Below are 22,141 nucleotides of genomic sequence, written 5' to 3'. Positions count from 1 at the left end.
ATGACCCGGGCTCACTGTCCAGCCAGAGGTGAAGCCCCTGTGGGGCTTCTGTTTCCCCATCTGTAACATGGGGCTGTGGGGCCCACTGGGGGCCTCGCTCCCCAGGCCACGGCCGTCATTCTTCTCCAGGACCTTTGCCTGCCCCCTGCTCCCCCCAGGGCCTGGCCTTAAGCCTCCAGAGGGGCCTGCATGGAGGGCTGATGCTCATCTGCTCTGGAGAAGCTGGGCACAGCCTAGCCCCCCCTGCAGGCCCAGGTCCAAACCAGGAAATGAACATCAGGTGTTCATCATGCCTGAACGTGAAAAGCACTGGGTATCTGGGTGTGACTGGCTCCACTGTATAGAAATGGATACTGAGGCTCAGGGAGGCTGAGGGACCTGTCTGAGGCCACCCAGCTCCTGAGGAGCAAAGCAGGGCTGACCCGCTCACTGACCAGGCTTCACGTCCTATAGGCATCCCAGGGACAGAGGGGGAAGGAGGGAGGTTGATAAACGCACACCCCATGTCCCGTCCACAGGAGCAGCAAGAGAAAGGGTCAGGGCGCTGGGGCCGCAGCGGGGCAGATCAGGAGCCTGGAGCGCTTGGGCAGCCTGGGCAATGTCCAAGTGGACAGCCTTGGGCGGTTCTGGGCGAGCAGGGGCTCAGTTTTGTAACCTTGGTCCATAAAACCTCTCCAAGCCTTGATCTGTCAACCAGTGGGCCAAAGCCCACGGAGAAAGCCCAGATGCCCCTGCCTGCCTGCGCCTGAGGGGCTGGGGAAATGCCCACACCTCAGCCGCTCCTCCCAGCTTTGGGCACCTCCGACCAGTCAAAGCAAGTGCCCAACAGGCCCCAGGCAGGATCAGGCTGCTGCCTCTCGCAGAGCAGGCACTGGGATACTGGCCACAGTGCCCCTCCTCACTGCCTCCACCCCTGGCCCTTATCAGACACAACTCGTTTTAAAGAAAAAATAATATTTATTTGCAATATAAACAAAGTCCCGTTGCTGGATCGGGATATATATATGTATGTGTGTGTATATATATGTAGGGTCACAAATTTTCCTTCATAAGTTCATAAAGCAAAACTGGCCACCCTCTTGGCATACCCTCATTTACACAAATCTGATGCATCTTTCTGGGTTTTTCTTTTTAAAGGTAAAAAAGAGAGAGAAAGAGAACCATGTACAGCATGGAAGCTTTTTGTCAATTTCTTGACTGTGGCAAGATTTTAATCTGCTGCCTTAAAGAATCCCTGAAAACCACCCCTGTGAGGTAAGATGCAGTGGGGGCAGAGTTTCCGTGGCCTTGCTCACATGCTGAGTGCTGGCTCGCTCAGGGACCCCAGCCCGACTGCTCACCCCTCCCCGGGCCCCATGCAGTCCTGACACCTGGGAGAACTGAGGTTGGAGAAGGAACAAAACTGGAGGAGGATAACGGAATCCGTGGCTTTGTTCTGTGGATATGGGGGTGGGGGGATGGACAGAGCCTCACACCCCTTTCCTTGTCCATCCTCGCCGCCCACCCCTGCCCTGGGATTGAAATGGGTGCAAGTTTCTTAATAGAAGGCAGGGGCAAGATGAGCACAGGGCAGGCTTTCACGGGTCGAGGGGGCTGGGAGTGGCAGCTGAACCAAAGTAACAACCAGGGTGAGGGAAGAGACTTGGGGGAGGCAGGGCTGGGCGCCACCACCTACGCCCCCCCCCCAGCCACTGGGCCTGCACCCTCAGCTACAAACAGACAGAGAGAGGAAGAGACAGAAGTAGTGGGTACATATAAAAAGGGCCTGGGGCCCAGGCCCCCCTCGGGGCTGAGCCCGGAGGGTTAATGCTACTGCGTGGCAGCCCCCTGTGGCCCCACCTCCAGCAGGACAGTGGCAGGGCCTCCCTCTGCTGCCTGGGGCAGTTGGCAGGGACCACCAGAAGGGCAGTTGGGTGGGCAGAGAATGCAAAGGCCACCTGTCCAGCCCACCACTCACCACTCGCGGCAGTCATCACAGGCAAATGCAGCGCCAGGTCGGGCTGGGCCGAGGTGGGAGGTGTGGGCAGGCCTGGGAGTCCAAAGCTGGCGAGAGCAGCGAACCACCCCTTTAAGGGCCGCTGCGGAAACGGAGGCTTCACACATGTGCAAAACGCTTTTGGTCAAGATCAACGCAGGGTTTGTCTTTTCCATTAAAAACAAAAACCCAAGAATTGCTTTTTGAAATAATAAGAAGAACAAACTGATAACACTTCTCTCTCTCTTTCTCTCGCAGGATCAAGAAAGGGATGAAATACTGGTTTATACAATCCACTGTTGCATGTAGCCTGAAAATAACACTTTTCATTAAAAAAGAAAACTCAAGAAGAGCTTGAACACTCTCTCTGCTCCAGGGAGCTCGGATTTACCTGCCAAAAATAAAAAGTAAACTCAGGTCCATGGATGTGTCTTTAAAAAAAAAAATAGCCAAACTGGCTGGGCCATCAGCAGAAAGGAGTGTCCTGGGACAAGGACGAGGCCCCGCTGGACTCCCAAAGCCACATGCCTGAGAGCTGAGGGCCCCTCCGGAAAGTCCTGCCGGGGGAGGCCTGGCTGTGGGCTGCATCCTCCCCGGGACGGTGAGGGAAGCTCACCTCTGGGCACAGGCGATGTCCGGGTTCCTCACGCCAGAGGCAGCAGGCGTGGGCCCTCCCTGCGGGCCCTGTGGAGGCCCGGGAGGGGCTGGCCCGTTGCCCCGTGCCCCCAGCCTCACGTGGACTCGAGCGTGTTGAGTGGGAACAGGTTGTGGTTGGTGGGCGTGGAGAAGTAGAGCTGCTCGCTGGGGGTGTGGTTGTCACACGGGCTGCTCAACCCCAGCGTCCGCTCGAAGTCCAGCAGCTGCCCCATAAAGTTGAAGTTGGGTGAGATGTTGGACTTTTTCCTCTTGACAAAGTCGTAGGCATCATTGAGCGACAGGTTCATCTTCTGCATCAGGTAGGCCACCGTGACCGTCACCGAGCGGCTGATGCCTGCCAGGCAGTGCACCAGGACACCGCACTTCTTGGAGCGGGCCTCGTCTGAAACACACAGGCACGGGTCAGGGCAGCACCTCCTCCAGGGAGCCACCGCAGGTGCGGCTGGGGCACGGGTGGGGCTGGGGGCAGCATGGTGACTGGCTGGTGCCTCCCGACTCTCGAGTGACCTGGTGAAGTCCCAGGCGGGTGGGACAGCAACTTGGGGTCGAGGTCAAGAGCATGACTGTGGAGAGGGCTCTGCCACACAGTAGCTCCAAGTCACTGGACATTGCTGCGCCTCGGTCTTCTACTGTCAGAGGGCCTGCTTACTCACAGTGCTCTTAGAAGGACCGAGCCAAGGGAGGGCGCCACAAACACTGTGATCGCTGCTAGGCCTACTGCTGCTATAACCGTGTGCTACGACATGCCAAGGTGTCACCTGCATCCTCTCAAGTCATCTGCACCATGGCTACCAAGCTAATTTTATCAATGAGGACACAGGCACAGAGACCAAGTGATGAGCACAAGGTCACACAAAGGTTCCTCCTAACTCGTAGCACTCACCCCTGCTAGCCCACGACCTGGGGCTCGGGGCTGAGCTTGCTCTCCTGGGGCAGCTTCTATGGGTGCCCCCGAGAGCCTCCTCGGAAGCAGGCCTCGTGGAGGCTCCTCCACAAGGGAATGGCGGGCAGCACTCAGCTCTGCCCTGGGCCCAGCCAGTCCCTGGGGCCTTAGTCCTGCTCCGGAATAGCCAGGGACTGGGACCAGGGCCACGCCTAGTTTCACGAGTGGGGTTTGCTTATGTGGGGCCTACCCAGCCCACTTACTAGACTTTCCCTGGCCCATGTGCCAGTAACATCTCCCACCACAGCCAACCAAGTTCTGCCAACTCTCCCCTCCACGCCTCCTCCCAGATTCCCCCAGTGCGGTGCTCAGACTCCTATGCCTGACACGCAGTAGGAGCTCAAATACCAGTTGAGCCACTGGCCAACTCGGTCCTGTAATCTCTCCTCCCCTAGACCCAAGCACAGCTGCACCTCTGTGCCATAGCTGTGCCAGGGGTACAGATTAACAAGAGGCAGGCCTGGGGTCCCCAAGGTCCCCACCTGAGCTCACTGGGAGCCAGGTACACTCCTACAAGATGCACTCCTACAAAATGCCACAGGTTCACAAATTGTTCCTCATATGGCGCTCACTGCCTCCGGCCTGGCAGGACTTCCCTTCCCTAAGCCCACATGAGGGTTCCCAGGGCAAAGCATGCAGTAGGTGCTTAATCCAGACTCGGGGACCAACTGGGGGCCAGACCAGCAGGGGAAGAGACCGATGCCATGGATTCACGTGGAAACACGTTGTATGACCTTTAGATTTGGGGCAGGAGAAGGGGGTAGTGGAGACAAGCCTCCAGTGGTGACACATCAAGATAAGGGGAAGGCCTGGTCCCCAAACCCACTCCTGGGTGATCCAAAGTAAAACCACTTCTGCTGGCTTTATTTTTAGCCCTCTAAGGGTGTGGCTGAGCCTTGGGGGTGCTGGTGCTTGATCCTGCCCCACTGAGTCCTATGGGATGCTTGGGCTTCAATTCCTTCACTTGTCAAAAAGGGAGTATGGTTCCTCCCACCTCTACACCCTGTTCTGTCCCCCTCCCCAGATATAAAGGGACCTCCAAGAAGGATAAAGACACCTACAAACCAGGCTCAGCCCTGGGAAATCTGAGGGCCCCCTCTTCACCCTCCTCTTCACTGGGGAGAGAGCACGAATGCTGAGGCAGCACCCACAGCCCTCTTGGCCATGTCCTCCCAAGCAGAGCTGGGAAGCTCTGGATAGCCCCCGACACAGCCCCTCCCCCAGGCCTCAGCTTCCTTCCTTCCTCCCAGCCAGGCACCTACTTTTGGTTCCCAGTAAGCGGATGAGGCGGGGAAGCCTCCCACTTCCTGTTATTAACACGAGCCCAGCCCAGCTGACACCAAAACGCCCTCCACTGGACATAGCCGCCAGAGGGAAACGACTGCCGGGCCACCCCCTCCCTGCCACCGGAGGCTGGACAGAACACTGGGTCACCAGGCTCGGAGAGCCCAGGGTTTACATTCACCCTGATCTTGTGTCCCTTTCCTGAATCCTGGGTGAGAGCTGAACCCAAAGACGACCTGCCATCTAAACAGCCTCCAGCTGGCCAAGGAGAAAGCAGGATGGGAGGTCAAAGATAAGGAACCCGAGTCAGCTGAGGCTGCGGATGCAGGGGGCTCAGAGGGCGCTAAGCCAGACAGCAGAACACACTACTCTGGGGAGGGCTTCCTCAGCCTCTCCCCATACTCTCTGGATACCCCCTATATGCCAAGCAAGCCCCACAGGCTGCCGGGAGCATCTGAGGCCCCGCCAAGGCCCTTTGGGTCATCACGTCACAACAGCTGCCAGTTTTGGGTAGGCCTTTGGCTCCAGGCCACACTTTAGCCCCCTCAGGTACACAGTAAAGCCCAAAGAGGCTCCGTGACAGCCCCTAAAGAGACATGTGCGCTGAGGCGTGACACAAAGCAAGCAAGGCCCGTGGGAGGTCTGAGAGCTGGGATGTTTCAGCTTGCTGAGCCCGAAACAGCGCAGCCAGAAAAACCCAAGCTGGACAGCAGAGTCCACGAGGCTCCAACAGCTGCGGGGAGCCTGGGAGTCGGGGGACTGCTCAGGCCCCGAGGGCCTCGGTGACTCACAGTGGGCCTGGGTACACCCATGGGCACATGCTGGCACATGCAGGGCACACACAGGTCTTGACAGGCCCAGAGATACCCAGCCAGGCACGGGCAACACCCAGAGTCCCATACACACCTTGATGCGCAAGCCCACCCACCCTGCCCGAAACGCAGCAGCACTTACCGATGAAGCTGATGGCCTCAGGGAAGAACTGGGAGAGGTTCTGGCTCCAGTGGTCAGAGATGGGGATCTGCTTGTAGGTGAACTCGCCCCCGTGCTCGAAGGCATTGGGCAGGTTGGGCGTGACATTGAGGATATACTTGATGCCGTACTTGCCGAGCACATCCAGGTTGGTGGAGTCCTTGGCGCAGCCGAGGTAGAGGTAGGGCAGGATCTGGACGGGGAAGGCCGGTTGGCTGGATGGCACAGGGCTGCCGTCTGACTCGGTGGCACTGCTGGGCAGCTCTCTGTCCGACTCACCATCTGAGCAGTCAGAGCTGATGCGTAGGCCCCCCAGACCCAGCACTGAGGTGGGCGGTGAGCCACTTGGCGAGGACGAGCTGTCCACGTTGGTCTCGCAGTGTTCTGAGTACTCTGTCTGGAACTTGTTGAAACCACCTGTGGCCAGAATGAGACAGGGCCCGGATGAGAGACTGACGATGCCAGTGTCCCCAGACCAAACAGGCTGCACAAGACCAACAGCAGCCAGGGCGCCCCACGGCAAGCACCGTAACACCAACAATGGACAACACGGGCGGTGCTACATATTTACACATGTACCTCCTCCTATCTTCTCCACAACTATCCTACGACCCACTTCACAGATGGGGAAACTGAAGCCCCAAGTGATAAAGTAACATGCCTGAGCTCCATACCCTTACCCATAGGGCTTCAGGGCCCCAGCCATACAACCAACTTTAGGGCACTTGAGGACAGACTCCAGCTCATTCCTCTTCCACAGCTCCCATGCACACCTGGCACCCATGGGTGCTCAGCAACTTTTAAGCGGTAAAGGAAAGCAAACAACCCCATCTCAGGCCAACACCTGTGGGTTTGCAAACCCCTCTTATAGATGAGACCGCAGGGGCCAGAGCTGCATCTGGGTCAGCTAGAGGCAGAGAGGGCCTGGGCCCCCTGACTGGGAATCGGGTGCTTGAGCCCCACTCTCAACCACACGGGAAATAGTGTGAAGGTATCTGCTGGCTCTTTCCCACGGCACGGGCAAGTTCATAAAAGGGGTCCCAGTTCCACCTCTCCAGAACCCACCCCTTTATAACACAAGGTCCCCCCCAAGCCTTGGACCCACAGAAGGAGAGGCTGCTGGGGGCTTTACAGGGACAAGAAATGGGGAGCGTCTTGCAGCTAAGGATGGGCCCTGCGCCCGAGGGTGCCGCAGGCCTCCTCTCCCCTCCCGCCTGCCCGCCCCGCTGCCAGCAAGAGGCCATTTTGGAATGTTAATTGGAAACACCGGCTGCAGCCACTCGCCTCCCAGCGCTGCCTCCCCTTTCCACAATCTCTGGGGTGGCAGGCTGAGGACTTGGGGGTCCCAGAAAACCAGAGCTGGGGCAAGGAACACTGCTTACAGCCCTGCCCCAAGCGCCTCCAAGAGGCAGTGATTCCCAAGTGATGAGACCCACGCGGGGATGCCCGGAGTCCCCCAACCCAAATGATCCCTATTCCCTGGCGGGGGCGGGGACGATTATGAAAAGCTCCTGTCCTGACCGTGGCCTTCCAGGAACACGCATTCCAGGCTGTAGGAGCTGAACTTGGGTGCCCAGGAGGGGACCCTCCCTCCTTTGAGGGACTCACGGGGAACCGAGGAGCTGCCATAGCCCCAACAACACGAAAAAAGGAAAGCCCAGGCGGGGAGAAGTTTGTTCGACCCACTTAGATCGTGCCCAGAAAGGGGTGTAGAGGAGGCCCGCGTGCCAGCCTAAACCCGCACAGCTGGGGCCGGACGCCCGGGAGAGGAGAATGCGGGCCGGGGGCGACGTGGCGCCAGCCGGGCAGGCTGGGCACGGGGAGAGAAAGCGGCCTCCGGCTGGGGCACCCAGGAGCCGCGGGAGAGCCCAAATCCCAGACAGGGTCTCGGTGCTGCCCTCACCTTGGAGGTAGTAGGCCTGGCAGCCGTCGTCGCGCAGCTTTTGCAGGAGAAGGCCAAGCACCGAAGCGGGAGCGCCGGGCTCTGGCTGCCACTCGGCCGTGGCCTCGTCGTAGAGCAACACGGTGGCCGCCTTGCAGCGCGTAGCGAAACGCTCCTTGTCGGCGTGGTTGGGGATGATGGAGCGGATGGGCAGGTTGCCCTTGCGCAAGCGGCGCAGCATGAGGCCCGGGATAGCCAGGTTGATGGCCGTCTCGATGTGCGACGACTCGAAGAGCTCGTGCGGCCGGCAGTCGAGCAGCAGCAGGGACGCGCCGCCGCGCGCCTCCAGCTCCTCCTGCAGCCACTCGGCGCTCTTGCAAGGCATGGCCCCCGCACCCGCCGCCGCGCCTGCCCCGGTACCGGCGCCGGAACCAGACCCCGCACCGGGCTCCGACCCCGCCCCGGTGCCCCCAGCCGCCGACGCCCCCGAGGCCGACATGTGCGCCCGCGCTGGGGGGCCGCGGAGCTGGTTTTTCATGGGGAGCGCGGGCGGGCCGGGGCCGGGCAGCCCTGCCCTGGGACGGCGCCCCGGCCGCGCGGGCCCCAGCCGCGTCTCCGGGCGCCCGCCTCCCGCCGAGCTGCACGCCCGCCGCCCCGGCCTCCCGGCCTCCGTCCCGCCCGGCCCTCCGCGCGCGCCGCGGCCTGACAGCCCCAATTAAACGGCGTCTCGGACGGCCGCGCGCCGAGGCGTCCTCCGGGGGGCGGGGCCGCGGGGCCGGCGCCCGAGCTTAAAGGCGCCGTAACTCCGCCGCCCCTCCCCACGGGGTACGCGGGCGCGCGAGCGGTCCCGTGTGCCCGGAGACCTGCGCCCCGGCCTTCGCCCCGCCTCAGCGCTGCCGCCGTCTCGCCTGGCCCAGAACTGATTATGACTCGCCTGGGGGCCCGTCCAAGACCCTCTCGGGTCCCCTATCCCACGCTCCCAGCTCTTCTGTGCCCTACCCTGAAGGGCTGCCCTGGGGGCGTCCTACGCGTGGCATCCCCTTCCTACGTTCACGGAAGCAGAGTTTCCCCGGGGATGTGGCGAAGGGAAGGGGCGATCAGGCTGAGCCAAAGCCCCCTCCTCCTGTCAACTCCATTCATTCATTCTCAGCGAGTTCATTCAACAAATGGAAATTGAACGCCTACTACGTGCCATGACCTGTGCTTAGGCGGTCACCGTTTCTGGCAACTTGCATAGTCCCAATGAGGGCTACACGCTTGAAGACCTGAAGGTAGTCTCACCCCAGCAGGCCTGAGGGGAGATCAGCACCTAGGCGACTGGCGGAGTAGGACGGCCCAAGGCCGTGCCACCCTCCACGGGCAGGGGTGAAGAAATCCTGAAAGGACCTGGGAAGAGAGAGCGGGCCCTTTAAGGAAGCTTCACGAGCGGGGTGGTGACAGGCGCCGAGTGAAGCGCCACGTGACTTTTCCACTGGAGCGGGTGCTAGGGGGATCCTCTTTAATCGGCTCTCCTCCTCCCACCTCCCAACGCACCAATCAACTTCCGTGGTAGGCGGGAGTGCGCCACGCAGGTGGCCAATCGCGGCCGAAGGAGACGGTGGGGCGGAGAGAGGAAGGCGGGGCCCGCCGAAAGTTCCACCCAGCGCGGGAAGTGGGCGGGGTCTCAGGGAGCGCTGTGTATCGGCTCGCAGGCTGCCTAGGCGGAGTAGGTGAATGGATCCGCAGGTAGCGCTGGAACAAAGCGGCTCGACTCGAGCGGTGCGCGTGCGCAGGGCCTGCCGCACTTTCCCTACTGAGTCAGGGTTGTCTGCGTCGGGAGGGAGCTCGCGGCTGATCCTGCGGTTCGTCTGGTCCGTTCCCTGCTGGGCGGAGTGCTCCCACATCCTTGGGGTTTATCCTTCACACTCTGCCCGAGGCTGGTCGGCTCCCCGCCACCTTGCCTCTACACCCAGCTGGAGGGAGGTTAGCGTCAGAGATGAAGGGCGCTGGTGCTTGAGATTTGCCGAAGGGAGTGCTTCTGGAATCCGCAGGATTTGAGCTTTCCGCTGACAGGAAGGCACGAAGAGGGGCGGCCCTGGGTCAGTCCCCGCCGCCCACCTCCCTCCCCCCACCCCCCTTTGTCCATGCGAAGGATAGTCTACGTGAAGGGTTTCATCCCGCTGCAGGGCTGTGTCGAAAAGAAGCAGGGATCTCTCCCACAGTCACACTCCCAGCAAGATGACAGCATTGCAATCATAGGTGGCCTTATCACCCAAGATTCGATGCCCAGAGAGGTGATAGGAGAATCAGGTCTCTGGCCTCCCGCGCAGGCTTGTCCTAGGGTTGCTGGGCAGAGCCTACTTCCCTGGGGACCTAGGAAGAGTGGAAAGGGCTCCCGGGGCCTGAGGGGCCCAGATGTGGATTCTGCCCTGCCACCTGCTGACGTGTTGTGTGGCCCAAGTATGGTTCCCACCTCTCTGGGCCTCAGTTTTTCCCACGTGGGATCGTGCTGGTCTGGACAGTGCCCAACCAGTCCATCACAAATCTGTCAGGCTGGGAGGGTGGTTCTCTGAAGCCAGGCCCCTTGGCCGGTAGTCCAGGTGCTGGTTGTCAGGGATGGAGACAACCAGCACCTCACTCAAAAGAGAGGCCTGAGCAGACCCACAAGGGAGGGGACCTGCTGGCCACAGGCTTGTTGGGGGCCTGTTGGAGCTTCGCCTACAGCAGTGCCTGATGAGGAGTTGACCATTGTTCTCACTAGTGGGGGCACAACTGCAAGGGGACCCTCCACTGTGCCCCCCCAGTCTCCATCCCCCGTGCGCGAGGAAGCCCCTCCCGGAAGAGGGGAGGAGGCCTACCACCCCTCACATTAGCTTGTGATGGCTCCCTAGTCTCCCTCACCCTCTGGACTCCTCTAGCAGGGACAGCCACCCTGGAGGAGAGACCTGTGAGGATGTGTGGAATTGGGAAGACTCCCTGGGGGGTGGGGGGCATCCTCCCGCAGGGATGTAAAAAGAGGCAGGGTTTGACTGAGTACAGGAGAAGGGAGAGCATCTGGGGAGGGGGTGACAGGGGGAGCAAAGGTGTGGAAGAGAATTAGCCTGGCCATGGCAGATGCTGCAGTGGTCCTGGGCCCCCATCACCCTGGCCGGAGGAGAGCCCCAAAGCCTTGGTTCCTGAGTGGAAGCCCTGCCTCCTTTAACCGCTAGACACAATGCGTAAAGTGGATCCCAGCAGGGCTGCCCTTGGGTGTTAGGGGATGGGGCGAGGAACAGACACAGAACCCTCTGACATACACGGCTCAGAGCATAACAAGAACTTGCCTATGGTCAGACAGCAAGAGGCCAGAGCTGCCCCTGCCCAGGGCCTTGCTCTGCACCTGTGACCCTCCCTCAAGGATACTGGGAGAGGGGACCTGGTACCTTGGGTGAGAGCTTGGGATCAAAGACATTCCTCTTCCTCAGGAATGTGGCCTTTCCTGCCCTTCAAGGTTCAGACCCTCCCTCACCTGCAGCCCCTGGGAGAGGTGCCCCACTCACTAGGGTCTCCCTGAGGGGCAGGGGGGCCCCAGAACAGGTGTGGGTCCCTGGGGGTGATTGGGTCTCAGGAGGGGAGCTGCGGGTGGGGTGTATTTGAACTCTCTGCGGGCTGTACCCCTCTCCCACACCCCTCCAGGCCTTTGCACACACTCTTCCCTCAGGACATTTTTTTGCTCTCACCCTTTGCCTGCCTTCTAGAATATCCCAGCTCAGGTGTCACCCTCAGGGAGGCTTCCTCTGATCCTCCAGGCTAGATTAGCCCCCCTGATCTGTGATCCCAGGACCCCTGCCCCCCAACTTTGCTCTGGGCTCTATCACAGTCATGGTTACACCGCCCACCAGACTTTCTCCCTTTGGATGTCCAATGGTATGCCTGCCCCTCCTCAAGGCCATTTCTCCTCCTGCCGTCTCTGTCTCATCCCTCGTCCCCCAGTTGCCAGGCCCGAACCCATGAGGCACGTTTGAAGCTACCTTCCCTGTCTGCACACATCCAGACCCAGAGCCACACAGTGAAGGGAGCTTCCCAGACCAGCAAGGCTTAGCTGTGATGGTGGGATGTTTGATGTGAACTGAACAGATATGAACTGGTGTGTACCACCCCCCCCCAAACACACGTCCACATGGCATGGTGACCCAGGAGCTGTGTTACCAAGAATAGTTTAAGCATCTTGGAAGCAGACTTTCCTTTTCCCACTATTGCCCCTGGATTTCTTAGAGATGGGCCAGCATGTTTGAATGGCATATGCTGGAGGGGCAGGAGGGGAGGAGGGTCAGTTTCTTGCCCTCCTACCCTAAGGAGGCTAGCACAAATTTGGGATGAGCTCCTGCTTGCTTCCAGGAGGGCAGCTTTCCAATCAAGGTCTATTTCCCACTATGAGAGCTGAGCAGGGGCTGGGGCAGGGGCTGGGGCAGGGGCAGGGCACTCCAGTCCATGATGCCTGCTGCTGGTGACAGAGCCAGTCTCTGCCAAGGGCAGCTCCACTAGGCTGGGGGAGATGTGCCATCAGAGCCCTGCCTGAGACCCAGACTAGGGGTCACTCTGCTTGCCCCTGAACCTTGGGACAGCTTCTCCCGCATCCCTTGGTGAGGTGCCTGCCTGGGTTGCAGTCAGAACAAGTAGTGTCTAAGCCAGGCCAGGAGTGGACTGTGAAAAGCCTGGCAACTCTCCTGCCCTGCACAGAACTCCTGGCTGTACACATCCATGCATATGCACGTACACACACACACACACACACACACACACACACACACACACACGTAAGGACACATAATACAGGCCCAAACACACATAGATCTACCTATACATGCATATATGCTCACAGGCACATATGTGTGTGCATACAAATACAGACCTATGCACGAGTGCAGAAATGTACAGTACACATGCACACACACACTCACTGTGATATGCACACATGCAAACAGACCCTGTATGTGTGGGCACTTGCCACTCTTGCTGGAGGGGTGCCCACAGACAGATAACCCAGAGGGGCTGTTACAGGCTGATGGAATCCATGTTCTTCTCCCACAGCCCTCCAGTCACCTGGGCTCACCCTTCCATATTGGCCGTTGCTGGGATCTCCGCGGTGACTAGTTCTGGATGGAACAGAAGTCCATCCCGGCCTGCCTCCCAGCAGGGGGCTGCCAGGCCCTGGGTGATGGCAGCATGGCACAGGGAAGCTGTTGCCTGGGACAGCTCTGCTGCTGGGGGCCCAGCCTGTCCATCCTCTCCCTCCCCTGCCCAGGTGTTGGGGCAGAGGGGGTAGGAGGTCAGGGCCCTGGGGAGCAGGTGAGAGAGAGGGCCACACCCAGGAAAATCAGAGAACAAGACCTGGCAGGATGGAAGCCAGGGCCTAGAAGATCTGGGAACTCCCCAAAGCCACCTGGAGAAGGTGGAGGGGAAGAGCGAAGAGAGCCTTGCCTCTGGAGGAGCCTCCCCTCCCATTCAGGCTCATTTTCTGAGCACCTGCCCTGGGTAAGGGAGTGTGCAGGGCAGTGAAGTGGGACCTCAGAGGGGGAACTAGACAGATGTAATTCCTCTCTCCCTGCTCCCCACCCAGCAGTGACTGCAGGCCCTTGGCCAACCTCCCCAGGTGGACTCCCTGGGGCTACTCATTTGAGAGTGTGCCTTTCCCAGCCACACACCAGCCCACTGGGGCCTGCCTCAGTGTGGAAGGCTCACCACTCGGCCACGTTTCATCCCTGGCAGGCATTACTAGTCAATCACAGGACTTGCTGAACCATTCTCTGGCCTGAAAACCCTTCCAAGCAGGCAGGACCAGTTGATTAACTGTGGTAGACACGGGAGGTAAAACCTTTTTGCTAACGTCTCAATTCATAGCCAGACCAGCTATGCTTCTCTGTCCCCACCCCCAGCTCACTTCACTCTGACCTCCTCCTGCTTCCTACTCGGTGCCCCAGACACAGCACCCCTGCCTCCACACACTTCCTCATTCCATGCCCACCCTCGAAATTATCTCCAGCTTCTGAGGGGCCATGACCGCAGGAAGCCTGCCCTGCTTAACCTCAGCAGAGTCTGCCCCTGCTCCGAATCCTACCCTGCAGGGCCCAGCATTTTCCACTCTCTACCCAGTGGAGCCTCCCCTCTGCGACTTCCCCTGTGTGAGCCTCCCTTCATCACTGGAGTCCCCCACGTGGTCACACAGAGTCCTGGGGCCCAGCCAGGCCCTTCTCATGACCCCAGCTGCCCTCTGTTCCAAGCTCTCTTGGGCATGGGGTTCCCCTCAGAGTATGGGGGTCTGCTGGGCTGGTCAGCCTGGGCAAGTGAACATTTCAAGGCCTGCTCAGGGCTGGCTGACTTGGGACTGATGTCAAGCAGGCCTGATCCCAGCATAAAGGCCCTACCCCATGGCCCTCATGCCAGTGCAGTGTTCGCCAACTCAGCCCCGCATTGCCCCAGAGTCCCCAGTGAGGTGAGCAGAGCAGGGCTTGTCTGTCCATTCTACAGATGAGAAAACTGAGGCCTAGGAAGGGAAATGTCTTGCCCAAGGGCCTGGCTCCAGCCCCAGCCAGTTACTCACTTACCCATGAGGCCTGGGGTGAGTCATTGTGGCCCAGGTGATGGGAAGGAAACACATAAACACGAGCAAGTGGGAAGGACGGTCTGGTAGGAGGGTGGATATGCCTGCCTGGGGCTCCCACACACAGGCCCCTGTGGTCTTACTGATCAGGAGCCCACCTGACGGTTTCAAGTCTTGTTTCCTTCTGGCCCCATGTCCAGGCTTTGCACCAGCCCTGGGAGGGCTGTCAACTCATTTGACAGGTGGGGAAACTAAGGCCCATGGTTACAACCCCAGCTGTGGCAGGGGGCTGGGCCCCAGACTAAGAACCCAGAGCTCCTTTCCCCCAGCCCAGGGGTTTCCAGCTGGCTCTTACCTGGCTCCAGGCTCTACAGGGAACCCTTTGCTCTACCAGCTGTTTCCCATCACTGGGGTGGCAGGGGGCCAACATTGGCAGGGTGGGGGCATGGGCAAGCTACTCGCCCCATAAGGAGAGGGGGCTGTATCCTGCACATAGCATGTGTGCTATCAAATGCTCTTTCTACTTCCATGGCTAATCCTTCCCATACCCAGAATCTGTCCGCTGTCACTACATAGTCCAGGCCCTCCTATCTCTCCCGTAGACCACCTCACTAGCCTCCTTCGCAGCCCCCTGTTCCATCCCCACAGTCCATTCCCCACCGAGCAGCCAGAGGGATCTTTTGAGAATCAGACCTGGTCCTCCCCTGCTCTGAAGCCTCCCACCACCCGGGCACAGGCCAGCATGGCCCTCAGTGATCTGGCACGGCCCCTCTCCCCACCTCCTCGCCTCCCATCAGGGTCCAGGACTCTCTGGTTGCCCAGCCCAGGCCCCTACATCATCTTGCCTGCTCTCTCTTCAGGCCTTTGCACTCACTGGTCTGCCTGCTGGAGCCCTCCTGTCCTGGCTCTTTCCTTTGACTACCTGCTTATCCTTCCCCCCACACCAGCTCATCCTCCAGAGCCAGAGGGGACACCGGGAAGTGGATGAGTCAGAACTGGGATCCCGCCTTCCTTCTGGACTCTGTGTTGTCAGCCGTGAGCACATGGTCCTGTGATTTAAAATGCCTTTGGCCCTTCTCTGCCACACTGGAGGATTCCAGAAACCTCTCACTTCCGTTCCCCACTTGGGCCTCAGCCAGTCCTGCATGACCTGACCAGAGTCAGAAGGCTTCTTACCATGAAGGGACGGCTCCCCGCTCCCATCATGCCTGGCAGGGCCTCATCCCTGTCCTTGGGCTGCAGGCCTCAATTTCCCTGTTTCAGAGAGAGCACTCCATCCCCCAACTCTGGTGCAGCTTATCCTTCCTCTGCAGATTGAGCCCAAACTCCCACCTCCTGGTGGACCCAAGGGTCCCTCAGGTCCCAAGCCTGGGTTCCAGTCCTGCATACCACCACTCTCGAGCCTGGAAGAGGAGCTGGGATGGGTGGGGGAAGCCCCGTCTGCTGACACTGAGGTCATCCCTAGAGGGCCAGGAGAAACAGCTCAACAGCCCCAAGAAACCAGGCAGCTGGCTCTGATTTCCTTGGGGTTTGGAGGAAGGCAGAGGAGAGAGGAAAAGGACTCAGGTAAGTCTAGCTGGGCTGGTTCCCTGCCCCAAAGTCGTGGGTAAAGGCGAGCCCTTTCCTCTTGCATGCCCCTCCCCAGAATCTTTGCCCTGGGCTGATCTCCCCTCTGTTTTATGACACTTTAGGGCTTGTGGGCAGCACCTCATGAGCCCACCTGGGGCTCTGAGGGATGGAAGCCAGGGCTTTAGGGGAGCAGGGGTCCTTAGCTGCAGGCCTCTGGCCACCATGTCACCCTTGGCCTCCCACTTGAAGCTTCTGATCCTTCTGAAGCCACCTCTGCCAGGAAGGGCCTGGAGCCCCAGTGGTTTGAGCAGGGGTGGGGGGCAGGAGGGTGACTCGGGCAGAGATTCTCAGTTAGAGCAAAGGCAAGAAGCAATGATGGAGTCCGGGGTGGTGCCCTGGTCCGTCTTTGCCAAACCAGCTATGGTTTTTTGATTAGGAGAGCCACCAGTGGCAGGCTCCTGACAGTAAAGCCAATCCAACCTCTGAGGCTGGGAGGGCGAAGGAGGCTGGGAATTCCCAGGGCACCTGGCAGGAGGATGTGCCAGGGGTCTGGGCTGGGTCTGCTTCGGGTGGGCCAAGGGGCGGTGCCCAGTAGGTCTCGCTGTAGCTGCCAGGCCTAATTGCCTCATTAGCATCTGCCTACTGCCAGCCTGGGCCTGTCTGGTCCCCTCCCCATCAGTCCACACAGCCCTGTTTTTCAGGAATTCCTCCTATAAGGCCTTGATGGTGACAGTGATGGTGATCATGTGACCACGATGAGGTTGGGGAAATGGCCTGGGAGCCAGCTGGCCTGGCCCTGACACGAGGTTGCTGTGTTGAGGCCTCAGCTCTCAGCCCTATCCTAGGTTTCATGCCCAGCACCATCCCATACGGGCTCAGCTGTCCAGCGGTTGCCTGGAGCTCGATGTGCCATGGCCCCAGGTAGGCAGGCACGGGCGGCAGCACTAGGCAACAGTCTGGGGAACTCCCCTTCTTGATGTGCCCTCACCCAGCCCTATTCCTGCCACAGGGGCACATGCCCCCAAACCTGGGAAACTCCCTCCCTGCAAAGACTAGGGTCCCCTGGGAGAGAAGAGGGACCAGTGAACTCTCAGGGCTCCTAGTGGGGCCCTCTGAGGTTGTTACAGGGAGGACCAGGGATCAGCTCTGCTTAAGGCCCCCTTCCCACCTCCCTGCCCCTTGCCATGGGTTATGCAGTCTCTCATTAGAAGCCAGCACTGCCCTGACCCCCACTGCCAGATGGGACAGCCCTCTGGCCTGAGCCATAGGGGTGGCTCCGAGACTGGGGCTGGTGGGGGTGAGGCATTGAGAGGGCAGTTTGGCCAGAGCTAGAGCTCTCTGTCAAAACCTCCCCAGAAACAACAGGCCAGGCCCCAGAACTCAGGCTGGGGAGTGGCTGAATTCTCCAGGCCATGAGCACTACTGGGACACAGAGCCCCCACGTAGGAGGGAGCTGGAACCCCTGGATCTGGGGTGCTGCTGTGGACTTGGGTGGCCCCTGGAGGTGCCCCAGCCTCTCCATCTATAAAGTGGGGCAATACCTTCTGCCTACCCTAACTCCCAGGGGTGCGGGGCAGCTAGGCAGGTTCTGCCTCGGAACTGTCAGAGGGAAGGGCCTCTTTGGCCTAAGGGGCTGGGCACAGACTCCCAACCACCCCCATGCACTGCAGGAGTGCCTTGGCCTGACACCTGTACCAGACGAGGTCAAGTGCTGACCACCTGGCAGACCCTGCGCTGGACATAGCAGGACAACCCGATGTGGCCCTCAGATGACCAAGGTGTGAGTGTGCCATGTGTGTTGGGACAGGGCATGGGTAAGATGGGAGAGGTGGAGACTGGGGAGCCTGCCTGTAATGCTAACTCCACCACCAGCCTCTCCTCTCCAGGCCTGTTTCCTCCTCTATAGAACGGGGTACCGTACGCCATGCGAGGCTGCTCGAGGCAGGAGGAAACATGCTGTGTGAAGGCTCCAGTCCAGGGCTGAGCTCGTGTCCCCCTGCTGAGCCCTCTTATGCCTGGACAGTGGGGAGAGGGCCCCGGGGGCAGGCAGTGACCCCTGTGGGAAGGGGTCCTAGAGCGGAGGCCTGGGAAGGGGGCTTGTAAGCAGCTGTGCTGGGGAGCGTGGGCAGAACGGACTCTGAGCAGAGAGGCTGGCTCCAACAGGAAGAGAAACAGAGACAGAGGAGACAGCAACTCTTCTGAACCTGCAGCCGGTGGCTGCCCTGTCCTGAGGCTGACGTGGGGCCATGGACACGCCCAACACCCCACGGGGCAAGGCTCTGCCCACCAGCCTCATGCCTCTGCCTCTGTGTCCACCCCTGCCTACCCACCTGCCATGAGGGAGGGAATTGGAGTCACCAGGCCCTGGCCCAGCTCCAGCCTGGTCCTACCTCCAAGTCTCAGCCACACCAGCCCCCTGCTGCCTCCTGCTCACCCTTCCTTAGCTGTCACCACCATTCGATTCCCACCCTTTGCTCAGACCCAGCAGACAACAGCCCCTATTCTGACCCTCAGGGAGCCTTTCCCATCAGGGGGCTTTGACCCATGCCTCCTGCCTCCTCAGGGCTCTTCCTGTAGAACTGTCCAAAGTGGGATCCATAGAACGCTAGGCCCACCTCATAAAGAGGGTCATGTGGTCAAATGTCTGAGAAACACTATGAACTCTGTGGCCCCAGCTGCATAGCATAGGAGTGTGTTAAAGGCTCTGAGAAGTCCTGCAGGGATATAGCTGGTTTAATTTTGTTCATCTGGCATTTCCCAAACTCTGGTGACCATAGCATCAGTTTTTTGCATAATCTCCACTCCCAGCCCATGGGACTGTGCGCTCAGCCTGTCCTTCAGGAGAGAAAATAGCCTTGTCTTGCCCAGTGGCTGCTCATACCACGTTCTCTTCCCTGGACTTCCTTTCTCATTTTCAGATGAGAAGCTGAGGATCATCAAGTAACTGCTCAGAACCCCACACCCTCCCTCTGGCCGGCTCTAGGCTCCCTGAGGTCTGCTTTTCACCAGCAGGTCCGATGGCCATCCCAGCCCGGCTCCTGGGGAGGCTAGGATGATTAAACGGGCACCAGGCAGAGGTGAGCCGGATGCCTGGCCAGCTTCCCCCAACCAGCACCAGCCAGCTCTTGGCCATGACCAGCTCCTGTGGTCTCTAGCTCAAGGCTGCACAGGGCCAGACAGGGGCCAGACGGGGAGGCTGGTCCTCTCAGCATGGGGGCTGTGGACAGGGCCCCCTCCTCAAGCCCAGGCCAGAGTTGGGTTACAAGCTCTGAGGGTCTCCTAATGAGTTCCACATGCGAGTGAGGGCCTCTGAGAGGAAATGGGAAGGGGCTGGGGGAGGGGGAGAGGGGCCTGAGAGGGGATTGGAAACATGTGTTTGGAGGAGGAAGATGGGGGAGGGAGAGTGGAGGGAAGACTCTCCCCAGAAGTCTTGTGCCCACCCCCACAAGGTGGCTGCCAGGCTCCCAGCCCCTGCAGGAGGCCCCCAGGCCAGCAGTCTTGGGGGGAGACCCCTTAGAGGGCCCACTCCTCTCCTTCAGGCGGAAAAAGCCCCAAATCCTTGGCCCTGCTTGACTGGGGTTCTGAGCCATTAGAGGCAGGATAGAACCAGGTGGGTGGGAGGGCCCATGGGAGCATGATGAAGCCCCTCCACAGCCAGCCAGCTGGCCAGGAGCAAGATGCTCATTCAGATCCAGCCCAGGTACCCCTACCCCACCAGAGAGCCCTGGACGCAGCGAGGCCACTGACCTGTCAGCCCTGACCCCCACTTTGCCCCTCTCGGCTAGCGGGTGGGCAGGGAGGCCTGGCATGTGGGTTGGCTGCCCCACCCTCCCTCCCTGTCCAGTGGGGGCCGTGCCTGGCCGTTCAGATTGGCCTGGTGGCTGGAAGCCTCATTAGGAAAAGGCTGTCTAGGAGCCATGTTGGCATGTGGAGTGGGGTGTCCAGTGAGAGAGACCCATGGCGGTTAGGGAGCAGACTGAGGGCCTCATGGGGTACAATGGGTCTCCCTCCCAGGAGCACTGGTTGAACCTCAGGTTTCTAGTCAGCTGACCAAGGCTGAGCCTGGAGTAGGCCTTGTAGCCAGCTGGCTGGCCTGTAGGATTCTGATGCTGGGGGCCCAGACCTTCAGCCCCCACCCACCTCCAGCCACCTCCCCAGGCCATGGATCGGAGCCCTGCAGGCACAAAGCCTGTTCTTAGAGCTTTGTGTGAATTGTGAGAGCAAATCTTTCCCGCAGCCCTGTGAGGCCAGTACTACTCTTACCCCATGTTGTGGATGAGGAGGCCAAGGCACAGAAAGGTGAAGTCAGAGCATTCCTGGCAGTAGGGACAGCAGGTACAAAGGCCCTGGGGCTGGAATGTTCCTCGTGTGTCCAAGGAATAATCAGGAGGCTGGTGTGGTGGGAGGGGCATGAAGGGAGGGTGGAGGGTGGTAGGAGATGGGGGTGGGGGAATGGGCAGGATTGAGTAGGGCCTCTTGGCTGTGGTAAGCATTGTAGCCTATACCTGAAGGAGGCTGGGGAACTGCTGGAAGGGGTTGAGCAGGGATGGCATGAACTATCTTACAAGTTTTCTTTTTATTATTTATTATTTTTTAATCTTATGGCTTAGCCGACTCTGGCTGCTATGTTGAGAACAGAGGGAGTGGGCCAAGGGCAGAAGCAGACCAGGCAGGAAAGGAGCAGGCAACATCTCAGCAGGTCTTGGCTCCTTGCGGGGCTAGCTCTGGGATGGCCTGAGTGGTGGGCAGATTGGAAGGGCTCTCATCTGACCTGCCGCAGCCTAAGCCCCCTTCCCTCACCAGAGGGGCCTCCATAGCTGAGGTTCCCCCAAACCAGAGGCAATTATCCCAACAGGAGCTTTGGGAGTAAATACAGATGGCCAATAGGCACATGAAAAGATGCTCAACATCGCTGATTATTAGAGAAATGCAAATCAAAACTACAATGAGGTATCACCTCACACCAGTCAGAATGGCCATCATCAAAAAGTCTACAAACAATAAATGCTGGAGAGGGTGTGGAGAAAAGGAAACCCTCCTACACTGTTGGTGGGAATGTAAGTTGGTGCAGCCACTGTGGAAAACAGTATGGAGGTTCCTCAGAAAACTAAAAATAGAATTACCATATGATCCAGCAATCCCACTCCTGGGCATATATCCAGACAAAACTAGAATTCAAAAAGGTACATGCACCCCTATGTTCATAGCAGCACTATTCACAATAGCCAAGACATGGAAACAACCTAAATGTCCATCAACGGATGAATGGATAAAGAAGATGTGGTACATATACACAATGGAATACTACTCAGCCATAAAAAAGAACGAAATAATGCCATTTGCAGCAACATGGACGCAACTAGAGATTATCATACTAAATGAAGTAAGTCAGACAAAAAGACCAATACCATATGATATCACTTATATGTGGAATCTAAAATATGACACAAGTGAACCCATCTATGAAACAGAAACAGAATCACAGACATAGAGAACAGACTTGTGGTTGCCAAGGGGGAGGGGGTTAGGGGAGGGATGGAGTGGGAGTTTGGGGTTAGCAGATGTAAGCTTTTATATAGAGAGTGGATAAACAAGGTCCTACTGTATAGCACAGAGCACTATATTCAATATCCTATGATATGGGACTTCCCTGGTGGTCCAGTGGTTAAGAATCTGCCTTCCAAAGCAGGGGACATGGGTTCGATCCCTGGTCGGGGAACTAAGATCCCACATGCCGTGGGGCAACTAATCCCGTGGACCGCAACTACTGAGCCCGTGTGCTCTGGAGCCCATGCACCACAACTAGAGAGCCCGTGCAGTCTGGAGCCTGTGGGCCACAACTAGAGAGAAGCCCGCATGCCACAATGAAAAATCCCGCATGCCACAACGAAGATCCCGTGTGCCGCAACTAAGACCCGACACAGCCCAAAACAACAACAAAAATCCTATGATAAACCATAATGGAAAAGAATATTTAAAAAAAAGAATGTATATATATGTATAGCTGAATCACCTTGCCATATAGCAGAAATTAACAACACTGTAAATCAACTATACTTCAATAAAAAAATATTAAAACTGGAAAAAAAGGAGACTTTGGGACATGTCTCAAAGGGCATGGGCATCCTTGTAGAACCTCACAAACGGCCCTATTCCCAAGCACACCCCAACTATGAGGGGAACTGGACCCAACCCCAGAACCAGGGCACTCCTGGGAGCAAAGGTCAACTTCACAGTTGCAGCCAAGAAGTCCCACAGCAGCAGCCCAGACGCGGGCCAGCCCAGGCCTCTGCAACAGAA

At 58.8% G+C, this 22,141-nt stretch overlaps 1 protein-coding gene and 1 long non-coding RNA gene across 5 annotated transcripts in view; one reads left to right on the top strand and one right to left on the bottom strand.

Annotated features, from left to right (window-relative positions):
* LOC103008515 (uncharacterized) overlaps positions 1 to 1,243 on the top strand; it is a 73,568-nt gene extending 72,325 nt beyond the window's left edge. For all 4 annotated transcript variants that reach the window (XR_450374.2, XR_450371.2, XR_450372.2 and 1 more), the window contains one exon: positions 1,138 to 1,243. This is a non-coding gene — a long non-coding RNA (uncharacterized LOC103008515). The remainder of the gene's footprint in view (positions 1 to 1,137) is intronic.
* Positions 938 to 8,441, bottom strand: DUSP7 (dual specificity phosphatase 7). The gene is made up of 3 exons (XM_007174715.3): positions 7,735 to 8,441; positions 5,814 to 6,248; positions 938 to 3,014 (listed from the first exon to the last, which is right to left on the bottom strand). The coding sequence occupies exons 1-3, from the start codon at positions 8,249 to 8,251 to the stop codon at positions 2,707 to 2,709; spliced, it is 1,260 nt and encodes a 419-aa protein (XP_007174777.2). The 5' UTR covers positions 8,252 to 8,441; the 3' UTR covers positions 938 to 2,706.
* Between the last annotated feature and the right edge of the window lie 13,700 nt (positions 8,442 to 22,141).

This window comes from Balaenoptera acutorostrata, chromosome 10 (genome assembly GCF_949987535.1).
Source record: "Balaenoptera acutorostrata chromosome 10, mBalAcu1.1, whole genome shotgun sequence".
Taxonomy (NCBI): domain Eukaryota; kingdom Metazoa; phylum Chordata; class Mammalia; order Artiodactyla; family Balaenopteridae; genus Balaenoptera; species Balaenoptera acutorostrata.
This window is presented reverse-complemented; position numbering and strand designations above follow the sequence as displayed.